The sequence below is a fragment of the Tachysurus vachellii genome, chromosome 3 (genome assembly GCF_030014155.1).
Source record: "Tachysurus vachellii isolate PV-2020 chromosome 3, HZAU_Pvac_v1, whole genome shotgun sequence".
Lineage (NCBI taxonomy): Eukaryota > Metazoa > Chordata > Actinopteri > Siluriformes > Bagridae > Tachysurus > Tachysurus vachellii.
The window spans coordinates 27063962-27086046 of NC_083462.1; the positions used below are offsets into that span (position 1 = coordinate 27063962).

General features: G+C 37.3%; 1 protein-coding gene across 2 annotated transcripts; it reads right to left on the bottom strand.

The window, feature by feature from the left end:
- Nucleotides 1-972: 972 nt before the first annotated feature.
- Nucleotides 973-21266, bottom strand: esr2a (estrogen receptor 2a). Of its 2 annotated transcripts, XM_060866536.1 has the most exons (10): nucleotides 21081-21266; nucleotides 16805-17471; nucleotides 16002-16168; nucleotides 15354-15470; nucleotides 13711-14031; nucleotides 11955-12093; nucleotides 7374-7507; nucleotides 6655-6838; nucleotides 6162-6391; nucleotides 974-3077 (listed from the first exon to the last, which is right to left on the bottom strand). In XM_060866536.1, the coding sequence occupies exons 2-10, from the start codon at nucleotides 17209-17211 to the stop codon at nucleotides 3040-3042; spliced, it is 1737 nt and encodes a 578-aa protein (XP_060722519.1). In that variant the 5' UTR covers nucleotides 17212-17471; nucleotides 21081-21266; the 3' UTR covers nucleotides 974-3039. The 2 variants fall into 2 exon arrangements, with proteins under 2 accessions (XP_060722520.1, XP_060722519.1); XM_060866537.1 differs by lacking the exon at nucleotides 21081-21266 and having other exon boundaries at nucleotides 973-3077; nucleotides 16805-17222.
- Between the last annotated feature and the right edge of the window lie 819 nt (nucleotides 21267-22085).

Genomic DNA, 22085 nt, shown 5'->3' on the forward strand with positions numbered 1-22085 from the left:
TGACCAATTAATCTGCTTCCAAATGTGACACGCAAACTCTAGAAGCACTCGGGTTGCCAGAAGCATATTGTTTTAATAAGTGGATAAATGTTTTTAATAAGTATATTTATATAATTGAATTTATTCTATTTGTTCACTAAGAAAAGCAATACTACTTCTGTGTTCTTTTACTATTGTGACTGTGGGAAGGTTAAGCACATAAATCATCCTAACAAAGACTTGCTGATGCACTGATGCACTGGCTTCCACTTTATTTTTTCAGAGTTTCACTAAAGGGAGAATAATTAAATATTTTATATGCATCATTTTGATTATTTTGGGTTTTTTTTTACATATCCATATTTCTCGTTTGTGTGTATTTTGTTAAGTAATCATTTTTGGGAACCAGTATTTTTTCTCCAAGCCTTAGCATAAATAGACATGGTGATCATTAAGAGCATTTAACTTATTCATGTGTACTGCAATTTATTTCTTGAACTTCCGAGCTTCTTGTATTTTTTCGTCATATTTAGTAATAAATATTTCATTGTGCAACCAAAATGTGATGGGAAATCTTTTATGCCTATTAATCCATTATTATGTAATCTGTAGTCAACTCCAGAATAATTGGAACCCTACAAGAGAATGGGCAACTGACTGAAAAATATTATAGCATGATTATTATTAATATAACACAAATTGCTGATATATCTAAACAGTGTATAAACTGATGTATGTAAAATGTCATTGTTTAAAAAAGTGACTAAATTTGTGGTGTTGTTTTTTTGTCCTTGTAATATTTCATGAATGGCCTCAATAATTCACACACACTCACTCACTCACTCACTCACTCACTCACACACACTCACACACTCACACACACACACACACACACACACACACACACACACACACACACACACACACACACACAGTGTTTAAAATAATGCAAAAAACAAATCCTCTTCATGAATGGTTTATAACAAGATTTGTCACTGATACATAGCAGCACTGATGCTACTAACATTGTAACACCACTATTTACTGCCGAAGTACAATATTGAACAAACAGAAGCCAATAAAAAATTATTACAAACACCATCATGAAAATAAAAAAAAAATCATTCACTTGGGTCCTATAAGGATACACATCTGGTATCTTAACCTGTAACAGTTTACATAATCATGTCTCCAGTTCAGTTAAATAGAAATCTGCCTGGCTACAATATAATGCAGTAAATCGAAGCGGATTTAACATCGTGGCATGTCATAATAGACTCATATCATGGAATTTACAGCCCTCTAATGCAACGGCAGTAACATTACTTAATCCTATTAATAATTACCATTTGTAGCAGTCATACGTTTTCAGGCATTTCTGCATCTGTTCTTGCTATTGATACAAGCACCAAAGCTGTAGCGGAGATTTAGTATAGAAGAAAAATATTTAAAAAAATATAAAAAGTTTGTTCTTTCTGTATTCACCTTAGGTGGACATTACCATTCTTTTCCTTTTGAAAATCGCTGGATGTTTTTAACTTGAAAAAAAAAAAATTAAAAATCTACATTCTATTTAAGTGCAGTAATTTCCTTTGTATTGTCATGACAGACCTCAATGTTTTAATGCACAATGGCCGAAAATGATACAGCAGGATCAATCTACAAACCAAAGTCAGCCTAGAAAAATGGAAAATTATTTGAATGTGGATGCTTTGGATCTAAGAGCTGTCCATGATCAAGTATTTGAAAGCCACAAGCTAAACCGCTAAGAACAAATCTGGCTTTACATACTGTATACAGATACAAGTGCAAAGGTAATTATGTAAACTATGGCAGTGCCATATTCATCATTCCATTGGTTACAGGGTTAGCTCATTTCTTGCTACCTGAACTTGTCTTTTTGGCTAAGAAAGTTGATCATTATTAAATATGAATCCAGATGTCCTGAAATAGTTTTTGTTTGCATAATGATACATACAGACAATTGACAAATTACAGGGAAAAAACATCAACTTCCTCACTAAAATACTGGGTAACAAAGATAAAAATACTACAGTAGCTACATTACAACAGCTTCAATCGGCCTTTGTTACGAAGATGGTGTTGAAGAGAGCAGCCTAACATCTGTGCGAAATCTCTCAGATGTTCTGCTGGGTTAAACTCTGGTGATTGTGAAGGCCAAAACATATGATTTACATTATTTTTATCCTTATCAAAGCATTCGCCGAGACCATGTGTCCTTTGAAAAAAGGCATTTTCATGCTGGAAGAGAAAACTCTTCACATCAGGATAGGAATGTTTCATCATAGGATAAAGGTGGTCAGTCAGGAGAACACTGTATTTATTTGCAGTGACCCTTTCCTCTGCAGGACCAAGTGGATTTCAACCAAGCCAGCAGAGCCACAGTTTTTTCTTTTGATTTGTCATGCGTCTCTATGCTTCCTATATGCATATACGGTGTGTATATGATTTTGTTTCATGTTGTCAGCTGGTGTAACACAAGATTTCTCATTGTGCGATTTGTGTGTATTTGGCAGAAGTTACCCTGTTGGCTTACCATTTAATTAGATTTTCAACACCAAAAAAAAAGGCATAATATACTGTATGTGCACAAAAACTCAGAAGCAGTAACTAGTACAGGCACATAATGGTGTTTAGAGTAGAGGGTAATTCCTTTGGGGCAGGGGCGTAGGTGTGGGATTTGTCATTTTAAATTTGACAGTGCAGGAGTGACACATGTCACACTTTTATTAAAGCTGCAATTTAAACAAAGTCACAGTGGAAAAGTCTTTAAATTGTCCTTTAACAGTATCAAGAAGCATATGCTCGGCTTATGCATAAAAAGAAAAGGCTCAGAAAAGACACAATAAATGCACTGAGTTTTGCAAAACAACTAAATACAAGTAGGACTCCTGGGAACGCTTACCTGTAAGACTCTTAATTTCAAAAATCAATGCAATTTAAGGCTTCATACAGCGGATTTGGTCCAGTTCTTTGAGTCGCCAGGTCCAGATTGATGTCCTTGAGATGCATGGCTGCGTTGGGTAAAAACATCTTGGTTCAGTCTGTCTTCACTATGCTTAGGTCACTTTTAAGCTCTAGCAAGAGAATGATAAACAGATTTCATTTCTCAATTAAATGTAAAAAAAAATATAAATATATATCAGCATTAGATAAAACAAGACGGCATCATAAAGGCAAACATAAATATCTTGCACCACAGCTATATTTATGTGTAGTGTGCACTGAAGAAAATACAGACAAAATTTTGTAGTGATCGATTACAGACTTGTGCAATCACAGATGACTGAATGTGGATAACTCACATTCATAAGAAACCATTGCTATTACTACAATTTGATAAAAATGTCCACACTGCTAGATCCATTACTGATATTTAGTTTCAGATTCCACAATCATTCAGAACTCTTTTGTCTCACCTAGGACCTAAGCTACTTGTTTTACTTTTTTGTGATATATGGACAATTTCAGATTTAAGAGTGATGGATCTCAGGAAACACATAAATGCTATATAATGGATGAGGCCATCTAAGAGGGAAGGTTCTGTTTGCCTCATTAAATTTATTTAATTCAATTGTGTACATCGGTTCCACATGATTGAATTGAGTTACATTAGCACAGTTTGTTTTCACACCTTCCACATGATTTCATCATGCATTTTCAAGGCCATTAATAGAAATGAATGCTGAGCTTGTACCCAAACTGAGGTTCAAACCCACGTGCCTGGCATTATGTAGCTGAGACATTACCACTGCATTATTCTACTACATAGCTGAAACTGTTAAAACTACTGTTAAAACTGCTTTTAAAACTACTGAAATTTAGATCCTAATTTAGATCCAAATGAAATATCACATTACAGACCTATTTCACACCTTCCGTTTATGTCTAAAATACTTCAAAAGGTTGTGTCTGTTCAACTGAGCTCCTTCTTACAGGAGAACAATATCCTCGAAGAGTTTCAGTCAGGGATCAGGCCCCACCATAGCACAGAAACTGCACTTGTGAAAGTCACAAATGACCTGTTCTTAGCTTCGGACAAAGACTGTATGTCACTATTAGTTCTACTTGCAGCATTCGACACTATAGATCACAACATTCTCCTAGATCGTTTACAAAATTACACAGGTATTCATGAACAAGCTTTAAGTTGGTTTAGATCCTACCTATCTGACCGATACCATTTTGTAGAATTAGATGGTGTACCCTCCACTTTACTACCAGTTAATCATGGGGTCCCTCAAGGATCAGTTCTAGGACCTCTGCTTTTCTCGATATACATGCTTCCATTAGGGAACATTATTTGAAGACATGGGATTAGTTTCCACTGCTATGCTGACGACACACAGTTATATATCTCATCAAAACCATATGAAATAACAAAATTGTCCAAATTAACTCAATGCCTTAGAGAGATAAAAGACTGGATGAGCTGCAATTTTCTGTTGTTAAACTCTGATAAGACAGACATACTACTTATAGGTCCAAAAACCAGTACACAGAAACTTTTTAACTTCCAATTAGAGGGATGTACTGTCACTAGTAGCTCGACAGTGAAAGACCTGGGTGTTATATTAGACAGCAACTTGTCTTTTGAAAATCATATCGCCCAAACCACAAAAACAGCCTTCTTTTACCTTAGAAATATTGCCAAGCTGAGAAACATCCTGTATGTATCTGATGCTGAGAAGCTAGTTCACGCTTTCATGACCTCTAGACTGGACTAGTGTAATGCATTACTAGGTGGTTGTCCTGCATCTTTAATAAATAGGCTACAGTTAGTCCAAAATGCAGCTGCCAGAGTTCTCAGTAGGACACGAAAGTATGATCATATAACCCCAATTTTATCATCTCTACACTGGCTACCTGTTAAGTTTAGAATCGACTACAAACTGCTGCTACTTACATACAAGGCTCTTAGCCTTGGTGGTTTAGCTCCCACGTATCTAACTAGTCTTCTAACACGTTACAATCCTTCATGCTCTCTGAGATCACAAAACTCAGAACTTCTGGTATTTCCCAGAATATCTAAGTCCACTAAAGGTGGTAGAGCGTTTTCTTATTTAGCTCCCAAACTTTGGAATAGTCTTCCTGATAGTGTTCGGAGCTCAGACACACTTTCCAGTTTAAATGTAGATTAAAAACTCATCTCTTTAGTCAGGCGTACACAAAATACATCCCATTATATTGTGCACTAATTCACTAGACTTGCACATTTTTATGAACAGCAGATATGTTAATCTCTCTCCACTGCTTCTCTCCTTTTCTACCCATGCCGAGACATCCAGACATTGTACCAGCTCCGATCGTCTTCCTTGCGATGGAGTTTTTGGACCTCCACTGAGATGAGGCCGACTCTGTGAGAATCCTGAGACATCTACAGATCTACCAGCTCCAGTTGGACTCTATGATACTAAGAGGAGATCTGAACTCCATGTGATCCCTACACCAATACAACATTTGTCTGACTGTATATTTGTAATCACACAATCTAGTGTCACCCATATGAGGATGGGTTCCCCTTTGAGTCTGGTTCCTCTCAAGGTTTCTTCCTTTACCAATCTAAGGGAGTTTTTCCTTGCCACTGCTGCCTGAGTCACCTCAGACTTGCTCATTGGGGATAAACACATATACATACATACATACACACCGTGAACTATATATATCTTGAATTTTTATTAAATTAATTCTATATACTACTCCTTATGTTTATCTTCTGTTCTATGTTTATGTTCTGTAAAGCTGCTTTGAGACAATGTCCATTGTAAAAAGTGCTATACAAATAATCTTGAATTGAATTGAATTGAAACTGTTAAAACTACTGGTAAAACTACTGAAACTGTTAAAACAACGTATAATGCCAACACCCTCAGTTGGTTTACATTAATACTACATGAAATGATCATGTTCACTCCAGATGATTTAGTCTAGTAATTAGAAACTTAAATAAAGTTTAGTCACATTTTAATGAAAAACTATACGTAATGTAAATGTATCATGAGTTATATTTAAAATATTATAAATCTATCCAAACACATATTCCTGTTTTATTACAAGTCCTTATTTTATTAAGCTATTACAGCTTAGAATGTAGTAAAGGTTGTGTTTGCCCAAAAATGTGTGGCAGTCTGGGAAAACCAGTTGGATGAATTTGGCTTTACCATTTTGGCTGAGCTCCACAGGCCCCTCTATGACCGACTGTGCCCACTGCTGAGAGGAGCAGCTGTAGTTTTCTGGTGCATCAGAGTGCTCCTCGTGCACAATGGCCACAGTGGAGTGGGGCAGACGTGAGCTGTGCATGATGTGGGCATCGAGCATCTCCAGGAGCAGGTCATACAGAGGCACAACCTTCTTTATCTTCATGCAGTGCAGATGGTCCATACCTTTATTACTGCATCAAGAGATGAATAAATAAATAAATGAATAAACAAACAAATATTTATTTATTTATTTACTGGTTGAATACGTCATATTTCCTGTAAGTGATTTAAAGTGAACTATTTATTTAAAGCCAAACTGCTGATATAAGAGCAAATTAATAACAATAAAAATCAGTTTAATTATAAAGTTCCATAATAGTAATAATATTATAACAAATCAGTGATTTCACAGACAGTTTATGCATTACTCATACACCATTTAGATACTCTTTACCTGACATGACGTATGTGTGAGAGCAGCATGAGCAGGTGGGCCAGACGTGTAGAGCGCTGCTGAAAGTTCAAGCCCATCTTCGAGATGGCCCAGACCAGAGCGTCCGTAACAGAGTCCAGCATCTGCATTAGTTTGGTCCTGCTCTGAGGTTCATCATCTGCCTCAGCTGAACTCAGACACATGTCTGCAATAGCACAAAGTCACCCAGCACATTACTTCACAAGTCACAAAAGCTAAACTATTAATTCTGAACAGATGTTAAGGCTTTTTGTTGAGTGAATTGCAATTGATCTTCTGGTAAGAGAAGGAGACAAACCAAAATTTATAGAAAAGAAATATACAGACCTGCTGACAGACTTAATACTACACCAGCACTCATTAATAGTGCAGTTTTAAATGAAATGGATATATGTGCTGAAAGAAAGCATGACTCCCCAAAACAAGTATTTTGTTCCATTTAGACATTTATAGTGTAAACAATACTCTTAATAAACCTTACCAACACTCCCATCAGGGTAGAAAAACGCAATGAACTTTGCTGAAACCCATTTATTGTAGGGCCATGAAAGAGTGCCAGATTTAAAAATACAATGTGTGCAAACTCAAACACACACCAAAATAAGAAACACACACACATACAAACAACCAAATCCTTAGGGGAAATTACAAATAGATGTGTATTTAAGAGTTCATAGCAGCTCTCACACAAGAAGACTTACTAGAGTTGAGGAGGATCATGGCCTTGAGACAGACATACTCCTCTCTCTGTAACTTCAGCTCTCTGAATCGGGACGTGGCAGCCAGCAACATGTCAAAGATTTCCACAAAGCCCTGCACGCAGCTGCTCTCGTCCCTGTGAAATCAACATAAGAATTATAAGCCTTCCAAATAAACTTCCAAATAAGGCTGTGATTCTGATTAATTTTGATATTTGAGGATGTGAAAGTTAATGAACTGAACATCATAGAAACAAAAGCCTAGGTCTCAAATAAACTGTCCTAAAAAGCTTTATTGAATTACACCACAAACTATTTATACATAAAAATTCACAAACTTCACTGTAGTCCATAAGCCTAACCGTGAAACAGTTTGTTTACTATTTCATATTATTAAGCAAAACTAAAGAACAGTGGACACGGCCTGGTAGTCCAGCAGCAGGATTTCACACTCTCATTGTCACAGCCTGGCTTCTGAAGAGCTATCTCTCAGTGCCGGTCCCAAGCTCGGATAAAAATGGGATAGTTGCGGCAGGAAGGGCATCCGGCGTAAAACCTGTGCCAAGTCTAATATGCGGACCATGTGATCCACTGTGGCGACCCCAAACAGGGAGCAACCGAAGAACAAAAAAATCACCATTTTTGGTTTTCAGAGAACCCCAATAGTGAGATTTGTTTCAGTCTGAATGGCTCAAGTGCCTGTACAGAATCACGCTAAGGTAAGTCAGCATTAAGCTAGTTCGAAAATTAAATAGTTGCATAACTTGTATAACACCCTGACATTGTTACGATCTTTGCCTCATAATAATTCCAGACAGGTCACTTTTATTTTAAGACCAAGTTTTCTGTAAGATATCATAAACAATGAAATAAAACATGACAGAGCATGTAGCTATATCAAAATAAAATGAGGTGCTGTGCTTCCATTACCAGAAAAAAAATGCTGAATATTTTTTTTTTTTTTTACTAATTAATGATTGAAAAATAATATTTATTAATTTATTATTGTAATATTTAGACTGTGAGGCTGACACCCTTATTTCACTCTCTGAATAAATGTTCTTCAATAATTACTCAGTGTGCACTTGGTTACACACCTACTTCTACTATTCCAGGACCTCGCACTAGGTCTCTGTGTTATAGGAAAGAATCCATAAAGTAATAATGAACTCCTCATTGGTCACAACTTGTGTTTTGAATGTTAAAAGGACATCTTAAAGAAGATCAAATAGTAAGTAGTATGAACTGTTCTGTAGCTACATTATATATAAAGAGATGTAGCTGAACAAATGAAGAATGACCTCTGACCTCTAACTTTCCCACTAGCTGTTAGAAAATAAAAATAGATATTTTAACATACACGTTAATGTACGTGATGAATTAAGATTTCTTCTTTTGGCATTTTTGCTTGGAAGCGCAGGTTTGTGCCTTTATATCCTACCATAATGCAGCTTCTTCAAATTATTGATAAAATCTTTTTATTCAGAAGTAAGTCTTGTAATTAAGGGCACAACCATTAAGCATTATCTGCTACAATTAACTGGATTTGAACGGATTTAATTTTTCTGAGTATTAGAATCATACCTAAGAGACCTTGTTTGGAGCTTGTTTACAGAGTGAATCAACCAAAACATAATGAGAGTTAGTGTGTGACTGTAGGATGAAGAACTGACTAATCTCAGGACTCTAAGTAACCAGTCAAAAAACGACTAAAGCAGGGCACAGAATAGCATAAACTCATATTACTCTAGGAGGCTCTATGTAAAAAAACCCTTCAGATCAAAGACTGAAAAATAAAGACTTTACCCTGCAACAATGAGACATGACTCACAGGACATTCTGTTCACATTCATAGAATTCAATAGAGCAGAACTCAATTTAGATGCAGTTAAGCTTATTAATTGTAAACTTATTGAGTTGAAAGAAAAGTGTTGTTTTTTGATTTCTCATTTCACATCACATAAACACATAAGTATGAAACACCCATGTAATACTGTGAAAATGTGTGTCTGAGTGTGTGTGTGCACATCTGCATGGATATATGTGTGTTTTTGTGTGTGTGTGTAGGCATGTATGTTTGTGTGGTAATATGTGTGTGTATATGTGTACATGCATGTATGTTTGTGTGTTTATATGTGTTTGTGTGTGCACGTTTTTGTGTGTATATGTGTGTGTGCATGCATGTATGTTTGTGTGTGTGTGCATGCATGTATGTTTGAGTGTTTATGTGTGTATGTATATGTGTGTGCATGCATGTTTGTGTGTTTATGTGTGTGTATATGTGTGTGCAGGCATGTATGTTTGTGTGTTTATGTGTGTGTGTGAGCATTTTTGTGCATCTATATGTGTGTGCATGCATGTTTGTGTTTATATGTGTTTGTGTGAACGTTTTTTGTGTGTATATGTGTGTGCATTCATGTATGTTTGTGTGTGTGCATGCATGTATCTTTGTGTGTGTGCGTGCATGTATGTTTGTGTGTTTATGTGTGTGTGTGTAAATGTGTGTGCAGGCATGTAGGTTTGTGTGTTTATGTGTGTGTGTAAATGTGTGTGCAGGCATGTAGGTTTGTGTGTTTATGTGTGTGTATATGTGTGTGCAGGCATGTACGTTTGTGTGTTTATATATATATATGTGTGTGTATGTGTGATGAAGTGTGTGTTTATTTGTGTGTGTAGATGTGTGTGCAGGCATGTGTTTGTGTGTCTATATATGTGTGTGTGTTTGTGTGTGCAGGCATGAATGTTTGTGTGTTTATGTGTGTGTGTCTGTGTGTGCAGGCATGAATGTTTGTGTATTTATGTGTGTGTGTGCAGGCATGAATGTTTGTGTGTTTATGTGTGTGTGTCTGTGTGCAGGCATGTATAATTTTGTGTTTATGTGTGTGTGTGCAGGTATGTATGTTTGTGTGTTTATGTGTGTGTGTATGTGCAGGCATGTATAATTGTGTATTTATGTGTGTGTGTGCAGGCATGTATAATTGTGTATTTATGTGTGTGTGTGCAGACATGTATAATTGTGTATTTATGTGTGGGTGTGTGTGCAGGCATGTATGTTTGTGTGTTTATGTCTGTGTGTGTTTATGTGTGTGTGTGTGTGCAGGCATGTATAAATGTGTATTTATGTGTGTGTGTGTGTGTGTGCAGGCATGTATGTTTGTGTGTTTATGTGTGTGTGTGTGTATGTGTGTGCAGGCATGTATAATTGTGTGTTTATGTGTGTGTGTCTGTGTGCAGGCATGTATAATTGTGTGTTTATGTGTGGGTGTGTGTGTGCAGGCATGTATAATTGTGTGTTTATGTGTGTGTGTGTGCGCAGGCATGTATGTTTGTGTGTTTATGTGTGTGTGTGTGTGTGCAGGCATGTATAATTGTGTATTTATGTGTTGGGTGTGTGTGTGCATGCATGTATAATTGTGTATTTATGTGTGGGTGTGTGTGCAGGCATGTATGTTTGTGTGTTTATGTCTGTGTGTGTGTGTGCAGGCATGTATAATTGTGTGTTTATGTGTGGGTGTGTGTGTGCAGGCATGTATAATTGTGTGTTTATGTGTGTGTGTGTGTGCGTGTGCAGGCATGTATAATTGTGTACAGTATTTATGTGTGTGTGTGTGTGTGTGTAGGCATGAATGTTTGTGTGTTTATGTGTGTGCAGGCATAAATGTTTGTGTGTTTATGTGTGTGTGTATGTGTGTGCAGGCATAAATGTTTGAGTGTTTATGTGTGTGTGTATGTGTGTGCAGGCATGAATGTTTGTGTGTTTATGTGTGTGTGTATGTGTGTGCAGGCATAAATGTTTGTGTTTATGTGTGTGTATGTGTGTGCAGGCATGAATGTTTGTGTGTTTATCTGTGTGTGTATGTGTGTGCAGGCATGAATGTTTGTGTGTTTATGTGTGTGTATGTGTGTGCAGGCATGAATGCTTGTGTGTTTATGTGTGCGTTTGTCTATGTGTGTGTGTGTGTGTGTGTGTGTAGGCATGTATGTTTGTGTGTTTATGTGTGTGTATGTGTGTGCAGGCATGAATGTTTGTGTGTTTATGTGTGCGTTTGTCTATGTGTGTGTGTGTGTGTGTGTATGTGTGTGTAGGCATGTATGTTTGTGTGTTTATGTGTGTGTATGTGTGTGCAGGCATGAATGTTTGTGTGTTTATGTGTGCATTTGTCTATGTGTGTGTGTGTATGTGTGTGCAGGCATGAATGTTTGTGTGTTTATGTGTGCGTTTGTCTGTGTGTGTGTGTGTGTGTGTGTGTATGTGTGTGCAGGCATGAATATTTGTGTGTTTATGTGTGTGTGTGTGTGTGTGCAGGCATGAATGTTTGTGTGTTTATGTGTGCGTTTGTCTATGTGTGTGTGAACTGTTTCACCCACTGCCTGTGACCTGCCTTTGCTATGACCTTCAACCATGTCACTGTTTGTCAACCAGATAAATATTGATTTTAATCCAGGAGAATAGTTGAACAAGGGATTTGAATGGGTTTACTGTCTGACATTGGCTACAGAAAAAGCTCGACCAGCTTTTGTATCATGGAGCAAGTTTTTAACAGATGGATACAAACGTAAATTTTGGTGCATGAATAACTGTACCTGCTTAAAATAAGATCTGGGGAGAAGATAAGCTTTCCAGGATGATTAACAGACCTCCACATCAGCCCCAACATCAGGACCTCTAACCAGCAACACTCCAACAGGTGCACCTGGTCAAAAAGGCTGAGCTCCACAAAACCTGCAGACAATAATTTTAATAATTACGCAAAAGCCGCATCTGCATAAAAAAACAAACAGAAAAAGCACACAACAAAGGTGCATTAGCTAAGATTTGTCTTTAACTTTTCAAAATTATTCTTTAACAGTTAGGTGGGTTTTACATTTGAACTTCTCCCCCCACAAGCTCATGAAGATCGGCCCCATGATTTGATACTGACAGGAGTTGCATCCAAAAACAGAAGTCAGTTTACCAAGCAGATGTTTTCAGTGACCTTAATATAGTAAGGCCTCTGATTGGTCTATTGCTTTTTTTGTTTCTACAGAACCTCTGGTTTAATGGTAAGTAAGGAATAAAAAAAATATACATAATGTTACATTTTTGATGTGAGTATAATGCATGTAAATTTGATCTGAGTATAATGGCATGCTGAAAAGTGAAAGTAGATATTATTATATTCAGTGTTGTACAATATCTGATTATTATATAAATACTATAATGCTAAAAAGACTAGAATCTTCTCCTAGCACACCATAATAAGCATACTGTATATCACTCACTCTCACGCACTCATTTTCTACCGCTTATCCGAACTATTCTCGGGTCACGGGGAGCCTGTGCCTATCTCAGGCATCATTGGGCATCAAGGCAGGATTCACCCTGGACGGAGTGCCAACCCATCGCAGGGCACACACACACACTCTCTCATTCACTCACGCAATCACACACTACGGACAATTTTCCAGAGATGCCAATCAACCTACCATGCATGTCTTTGGACCGGGGGAGAAAACCGGAGTACCCAGAGGAAACCCCCGAGGCACGGGGAGAACATGCAAACTCCACACACACAAGGCGGAGGCGGGAATCGTGAGGCGAACACGCTAACCACTAAGCCACCGTGCCCCCCTATACTGTATATCATAATATTGACATAATTAACTACCAAGATGTAACTAACAATCCCCTGCTCCAGAATCACACTTCAGTTTTAGCACAATGATTATAGCAAAACTAAATGCGGCACAATGAGGACCAAGCAATAACAATGGCACCTCACACCATAAATCATCACACCTACTGGTTCCTCAAATGGCACCCAGGCCTCAAAAGAAACACCTCCACTGCCGCAAAATACAAAAGTGCACCGGAGCTGAGCAGAACTGCCAAGGTGTAGAGACATAATAAAGATAGCATTTAATCAAAGAAAATCACCTGCTTGGAAATTTGTGAGGGAAAAGAGAAAACCTTAGAGAATACTAGAATAGGGTCAATTCAGTTGCTTTGTTTCTGAGCTTTAATGGACCTGAACCGAGAGAAGAAACAGCTGGATTGCTGTAGAGAAACAGGTGTACACTGTTTACTGCCTGCTGAGACGCTTTTCAATTTACAAATCAGCAATAATAGGATTCCTCCCACAGACAAGCACTATTTATTTAACAGCTGATTTTATTAAATAGTCAGAAATATGAAAGTAAACACAATTACTGCAGAAATCTAGAATATTATGTGGCTGTCGTATAAGACAGGTAATCGACTAAAAAGGAAAAAAAGGAAACTGATGTTTCTTTGTAATACAGTAATACAAATATGCGTTTCATTGTCACACAAACATTTCACACAAACACTGAGACACACCTGGGATCTTCTTGGCCCAGCTGATCATGTGGACAAGCTCTTTGTCAGCCAAGTTGGTGAGTGACATCATGACATTGGCCTCAGTAAAGGGCTTTTTCATATCGTTCATTAGATATATTTCTGGTGGCTCTGCTTCCATGATGCGAGCTATCAGTTCCTCTGGGCTCAGTGCAGCAGTAAAAACTTCCTTTACCCTGTTCACTGGGGCTGATTTCCGCTCTGGTTGTCTCTGACTGCTGGCCAAAGCTCTGGCAGGAGATCGTGCCACTCTCCTCTGCTGTGAGCCTCCACGATTATAGCTGCCACGATCCCGACGCATACCTACATAAGACATGATTAGCTTTTTACTTTTTTACTAACACCACAGGATAGGATAGAATATTTTTTTTCTGAACATTTGTTGTTTTGTTCTGAGCAACCATATTGGAAGCCCAATAATCAATTAATCCCACTAACAATGATTTCAAGGAAAATTAACCTCCACCAAAGTGAAGAAACTTTCAAATGTCTTAGATTGACACATTTATTTGAAACCTTGTTATTCCTGGTGCGTCATTTAATAGAGCGTGCTTGTTAACAGATTGTGTTGTGAATGTAAACAATATAAGAAAAGCTTGCCCTAATTGTTGTGTTACGACTGAAACAATTTATCTTCGGATAAAGTCCGAGTTGTGATTGGCTCAGAATGTCAGGCGACGAGTTTGCAGTTATAAAATTATGAATGTTTTTCAATATTAGATTTTAACAAACATGATACTATTAGCAGTGAATATTATGAAAATACATATGGGGAAAGTATATAAATAAGGAAAAATGGAATAGGTTGTTTTAAAAACATGTAATTGTTTTAAACATGTAACTGAAAGAAAAGAGCCAACAAGCTAATATGTTACTAGCAAATCTTTTTTATGTAGCCTAATTTCTTACATTAGAAATTAAGCACAGGCTGGATAGTGACTAATTCAAGAAATGATTAAAAGCTTTTGTAAATAAATTGTGCTCTCTTGACTTTACCCACAGTAAATACTTACTAAGCAACAGAAAAAAACTAGGCTCTTAAAGGACTAAAGAAAAACAGCCTTCAGGACTAATAAGGATTTCAAAACATGAGCCTTTTATATTGATCAGTGCCTTGTACTGACACATGTACAGGCTTCATTTAAATGAGTAAAAATTAATCCTGGCAGAAAATGTCATTGTCCTTTAGTTAAGACAGCAAATTTATCTCTATAGAAAAACAAATTGCAATTTTCAGTGGCACTAATTAGCTAATTTATTATTTTTCAGTCGTGAGAAGGTCTGTTCAAATATTGACCCCTGACTGCATGTTTATGATATGTTCTGTCCAGACACAAAGAAAAACAGAAAAAAATATAAGACTAGAAAGTGCTAAACTTTAGTGTGTTTGTGTGTGTGTGTGTGTGTGTGTGTGTGTGTGTGTAAATGATATTACCATACCACTAGTTATCAGATCATTACTCCATAATAACACAGCATGACATGATGACTGCCAAAGTCCAAACCAAGGGTATAAAACAAAGTCCATATTCTCAGTTAAAACTTGACAAAGCATGCTAGGATTTAGCATCATATGAGACAATTAAAAAAAAGAATGAACGCGTGAAATTCAAATCAACATTTACCACATTTCATCATCCCCACTTCATAACACTTGCGAAGTCGACAGGCCTGGCAGCTCTTGCGCCGGTTCTTATCAATGGTGCATTGGTTGGTTGCAGGACAGATGTAGTCGTTATGTCCTAATCAAGAGACAGGACACATGTGAGCAGCTGTGTTCATAGCTGACATACTCAGTAAATTCACAATAAGCGAAAACTGATGGAAGCCATCTCAAATAAACCACTACATACATGTTGAGGGTCACAGTTTGTGCCTGGCTTTAGTGAGAGTCCACAGAGAGAACAGACACAAACAAAACAAACAGAATAGGATGGCTTCCAATTAAACTCTTAACGGGGAACATTGTGCTGTGCTCCTGAAGCCCTTGATGCTGGAAACCACCTTACTTTTAGGAACTGGAGAGCTGATTTAATTCTCATTTGGATGAATACGGTCAAAATGCGTATTAGGGCAATAAGATTAAGTGTTTGTCTGTGAACACCTAGTTATTAATAGTTTTAAAATACATTTATTGTTTGAGCTACACAACCCTTACAATACCAAACCCAAAGTGATCACAATAAAAGAGAAATTTGTAACTGTAAAAAAGCATGTAATAATGTGCACGTCCAGATACCTGTCAATACAAAACGCCTTTAAGGACTTGTTACCTTGGATGCTCCTTTTAAAGAAGGCTTTGCATCCCTCACAGGACCAAACGCCGTAGTGGTAGCCAGAGGCGTAGTCACTGCAGACAGCACAATAGTGCATGTCTGTTTTGCTCTCTGTACAACTGAAGCTTTCCTCACCATCCACCGATCGTTTCCCCATAGATTTGCTGGAGTAGAGGGAAAAAAATAATAATTGAAACACTGCTGTATTACTGTTTTATCCCTAAAATACTCAGCTTGGGTGTAAAGGCCTTATTTATGGTTTGAAAGGTACCGTCAGAGATTTTGCCAGAAGTTAGCTTACAGTTCTCTTCAGCGATCCATTAAAACTCAAAACCATCATGGCACCCCCCACCCCTACCCCCATGAAGTGCAACAGTAGAAGATTTTTGAATTAACATGCCTTACATTCAAGCACTGGTGGTGCACATTGTGTGACTTTTGTCTAAATTTCAAAAACTTAAAGAGTTTTTTCTCTGAAAATATATTTTATTTTAAGCAGATGGTCTGTGTTAAGAACTAACAAAATATTAGACGTTTTATTCTACTAAGTCTGTGCTACAAACGAAGTAAATGCTGGGTGTAGACACTTGATTTGAACTCACACCTGTCATCAGGAGGATTAGCAAAGAAGGAAAGTTGTTTTATGTATCCAATATTTTAATCTTCTAATAATTGGTACAAACACAGGATAATATGGAGGTTTATTAAAAAATATTTTAAAAATTTAAAGAGATGCGTTGACTTGCATTGCTTATCAGTGAACACAACAAGAAAGTTAAATTGTTGATGAAGAGACATACCTGTTTTCATTAGCTGTGTAATTGCGGGATGTGAGCTCCTGCCAGGTGCCGCTGCTCGGCTGGTTTTGCTGGCAGTGTGATTGTTGGCGATGCAGTGCCAGAGGTGCCATGTGACTCTGAGAGGGCCAGAAGATGGTGGGGCTGAGTGACTGATGCACCGAGGGGCAATCAGGAAGTGGAGGCCCACTGTAGCTGAGCAGGGTGGGGCTATAGAAAGGCAGGGTGGAGAACTCATGCCCAATGTCTGCATAGGGTGAAGGTATGCAGATGGGATGACTCTCCATTGTCATGGTTGGGGACGAGGAGGAGGAGGAATTAATTCGGGAAAGGGTGCAGCCTCCAGCTCGGCTGGAATTGACCTCCTGAAGATGCAGCAGTGGGGCGTCTCTCTCAGGAGACTCTGACATTTCTAAGTGTTTTTAAATGTTATTAAATAATCAAGCCTTCAGAAAGCTAAAGACAAGGAGTAAAGTCTGCCATTATACACCAATATAGTAGAGATGAAGGTCCCAAAAAACTGCACTTGTGTGATGGTAGAATTTCAGCAAAAACAGCTTTTGGGCAGGTTGCAGAGTTAACAGATCATCAGTGCAGAACTGCATGAGCAGTAATCATCCGGGAATCAGTGCAGACTATTGCATTTTCTTCAGGACATCTTTCACATCACCTACAATGCATGAAATTGTTGCATAAGCTGAATACAACATCTTAGGAATTGTAATCATTTATATAATTCAAAATGAGAATTCTGACAAAAATATCAGAATATATATTTTTATATCAGAATATAACAGAACATGTCACATAGTATTCTGTACTGTAGTATTAAAAATCTTAGCATATATTTGCACCATGGTTGTGTTATATCCATACAATATCCAGAATGTTAATGCACGCATATTAAGCAAATATAATCACTGGAAAATCCTTACCATGAATTTACTTTAACAAGAAACACTATCAAGCTGAATACCAACAGAGTGCATCATATGTAAATAAATGAAGAAAAGTGTTGATTGTATGTTGTATGATTGTATGACATATGAATGACTGTGCAGCCAGAACCTTTAGACTGGAATTAACAAGATCTGAAAGCAGAATTATTGGAACATCTTCCAAAGTTCACAAGAGAAATGGGGTGAAGGTGAATAAGTAATGCTGCTGTATATACTACAAGCTTATTTTTGGCTTGCTGTTTCGCATTGATCACAGGTCTACTCCTGATTTTAAATGCTACTGTTTGGAACAAATATGAATTTCGGAAGACCTTTGTTTTGCTTTCCTGCTAGTTTTGTTGCCGAATAAATAGCTAGTAAAAGCTATAAAGCTAGATGTGACTAAACATGCATGCACTTTATTATTATTATTATTATTACTACTAGTAGTACTACATTTTGATCAGATAGTACAAATGAAAAGCCTAAAAGACACAAAGAACAGAACATCCAAGCAAACAGTATGAGAACCATTGACAGTATAGTGCTTATAGAACAGGCTATTTGACAGAGACTACAGTTTATTCATGTAAACAGAATGTACTACAGTACACCAATACATAATAATAAGCCAGAGCAGGGGACCAAACATGAGTAAATCTGTAGCCTGGACATTATTTTATAAGTGACAGTAAGCAGTGAAGTTAATAATTTCTATATTTGTTATTTAATCTTCTTTTGTGCATCAGAATTTGTGCATCGGTGAAAAGGTTTAAAAAGCTGTATAAACTGTGTGAATCTAGTCTGCAATGTTAGAATAAGGTGACACTGCCAGATGTACTGTAGGTAGTGAGGCTGTTAATTTAGCTCAAAGTTGCAAGGACTTCATGCTTGCTTACTTTTCTGTTCCTCAGAGACATGACTCGCTCAGTGTCCCCAATTAAACCAGAATAAGTAATAATCAGTGTTTTCTCTGTCAACATACTGTAGATAACATAATTAGAATCGAGTACAAACTGAAAATATCTCCAAGTGTGTTCAATATTCCTCGTGGTGTGCTGTGAATTCTAGCATCTAGATGCACTTTACTGCCTCAATAAAGTAAAAATTAAATTACATGGTGCTCCATTGTGCTGTTACATTGCAGTTTTAGAGATCCTGGAACCAACTTACCAGCAAATTTTCACATACAGGCTTCACCAGCTCAACCAAAAGTGACCTAAACTGTCTGTCCCAAGGACTTTTGAACCCATACCAAAGCACAGAGAGACAGTTGGCCAAATTACATCTAGTATTCAGTGCAGACAGAAACTTTTATATTTAAACAAATCGCATAGCGAGATAGTCACTAAAAGGAATTTCCTGATAACTGCTTCAAGAAAGTATTAAGTATGTGAGTCTCGACATGCAGCACACATGATAAAATCTAAAAATTGTTGATGTCTTTGTGAGTCTGCAAGAATTCACAATAAATCATTTGTCCATGAATGATTACAGTACTGTGTAAGTTATTAAAAGTGAGATCAGATTAGGACACGCAATGCTAATGTGACACACTGCTTCTCCAATGAAATTACTTGCAATTACTTGCATATTATACTTTTCATTAAAATCAATACACACTGTGAGAGAAATAGATGGTGTGAGCATTTAGGAACCGTGTACAGTATAATGTCAGCTGCACCATGCATTATTTATGGCTGGGATAAATGTAAAATGTGAAAATAGGATGATCGAGGGTTCATTTTACCATTCACCGTAATCTCTCATACACATAAAATACAACCCATAAACAGAACTAAAAGCACTCGATTGACTCAAATGAACCATATAGACACAAAAAGAACTGAACAAAAATTCTATTTAGGCCAAGATAAAGTTGAGGGAGAGAGAGAAAGGACTCTGGCCAGTGGTGCATACCAGAAACAAAAAACCCAAGGCCATTGGTGTAATCCCCCACTCCAGCTTCCCTCACTCCCTTCTCCTAGGCGGAAAAAGGATAAGGGAGAGGCAACGAGGGAAACCATGCCCTGAAGAGGAGGATTGAGAACCAGGACTACATCACTTCCAGGCCTGATGAGAAGTTTATACATTCCAAAAACATGGGATATATATATATATATATATATATATATATATATATATATATATATATACATATATATGTATGTAAAATATATATTTATATATATATATATATGAAAACAAAATTCACTATATCTGAAATTAGTAACTTCCGTCTCACATTTTCATTGATTGTAGGCTCTGGCATTATTCCGAATTTTAGAATGCACTTAAAAAGAAAAAAATGCAAAAAAAAAAAAAAAAATGCAAAAAAAAAAAGGTTGCACTTAAAACTCAAAGCAGCTACCAAAAAAGTATCTGAAGCATATGGTTCGTTCAGTGAAATTTTTATTTCCCATGCAATTTTCTGCTGTTCAGAAAACTCGCGTATTAAAATGACCAAATTACTGGGATGCACTTTACATTACTACCAATGACAGTTAATACAGTATACACTGTTCACTCAGTCTTTTAAGTTGTTGTACAATTAGCAAAAGTACGACTATGTCTAAAATGTGTTACTTGTGTTGGACAGTATGGTCAAGGACAAAGCAATAGCCACTGTCTATAAACATCGTTTAAAAATGTCTATGGGAGTAATGAAATAAAAAAAATGCATTGTGGCCTTTCCTTATGTAAGAATGGTAAAAAATAATACACCAAAAAAAAAACTAATTTTGGCTTTCTGTTAGGGTTCAGACAACAGTTGAACTGGAGGATATTCATCATTACTGGAAGGTGTGTTAGACTACCTGTAAAACCAGATGGGCCTAAAGCAGTTGACCAGGCTACCTCGCAAAAGTGACTCAAATATCTCCAAGGCAAATGTGACTCAAATGACTCCAAGGCAAATGGATTATTCTCAATATTCTAAACAACACAGTAAAAAACTGCCATAAATCCATAAATGCAGTAATATTAATAATGCTCTAACACAAGGTGTTTATGAGTTTGCATGCAAGCATTTCACTGTGAGTTTGTTTATTAAATCCAGTAATCCACTGTACAGCACAAACACTACATCTGAAATGAATAACAACCCACCTGATTTGTTTATTACGCACATTACACACACTTATTAATCCTTTATTCTTATTTATTACCATGCACCAATCATTAGAATGACACAAATACATTATGCAGCTATTAAACCATGCACCAGATTATTAAAGGCTTGAACTTCCAAATTCTATTCCAAACAGATACTAACTGAGATTTGCATGAAGCTTAAAACATATTAAAACTTGTAAGCATATGCATGGTAATAATCCTCCTACCTGCAGTCTCGTGCACCGGATTCTCCGAAATACGGTCTTTAAATAGGAAGTTACTGATGCTTTCCTAACACGGACTTGTTGCTTCTATCCGTGTTACCGCCTTGCGTCATTATCAAAGGCTACATTACATTCAGTGCTTCAGGGTCTAGATACTTTATTGAGTTGAGTGCGGTTCGGTGCTGCTCTCAGCCAACTAGCGCGTGCACACATTATACGCGCATACTTATCTGACCGGCGCCCACGTCATCAACCGTAGCCTTTTATCCAATCAGCTTCAAGCTTCAAGCTTTCAAGTCAACGATTAACTGACGATAAACATTTTGCTCCTCAGTTAGCATCAGCCTTTGGGGATTCAGGAAACAAACAAATAAACGATAAATTACAAATAAAAGAGGGAGAGAGATATTTGTATATCATAATAAATGTTTATGAATTGTTCCACTGTGACTGATTTGAGCCTTACATTCTGTCTTACACGCTGTGGGAATCTGACAGGAAATTGGACACCATTACAGTCTGCACTACAAACACAAATTACACTTATTGATTTGTTGGTTCTGTACTTTCATTAGGCATCAGATATTCTGATATTTCTGGGATATTAGAGAGGGATATTTCAATGATAGTTGAAACCATCACACCCATATTTTGCCACACAGTTAGAAGCAAACAATTGTCTAGGATGTCTTTGTTTCAGAATCATAAGAATTTCCTTAATTTAATGAAGACTGAAAGATGTTCTGGGGCACGGTGGCTTAGTGGTTAGCACGTTTGCCTCACACCTCCAGGGTTGGGGGTTCGATACCCGCCTCCGCCTTGTGTGTGTGGAGTTTGAATGTTCTCCCCGTGCCTCGGGGGTTTCCTCCGGGTACTCCGGTTTCCTCCCCCGGTCCAAAGACATGCATTGTAGGTTGATTGGCATCTCTGGAAAAATTGTATGTAGTGTGTGATTGCGTGAGTGAATGAGAGTGTGTGTGCCCTGCGATGGTTTGGCATTGGCTCAGT

What these genes read in the sequence shown, in the direction of transcription:
- esr2a (XM_060866537.1), bottom strand. Translation starts at nt 17,211, where the DNA reads ATGTCAGAGTCTCCTGAGAGAGACGCCCCACTGCTGCATCTTCAGGAG. An exon ending in AGTGGGGATGATGAAATGTG is followed by an intron (nt 14,032 to 15,353) that starts GTAAATGTTGAT and finishes TGTCTTATGTAG; the next exon opens with GTATGCGTCGGGATCGTGGC. An exon ending in CATGATCCTCCTCAACTCTA is followed by an intron (nt 6,839 to 7,373) that starts GTAAGTCTTCTT and finishes GTGCTATTGCAG; the next exon opens with ACATGTGTCTGAGTTCAGCT.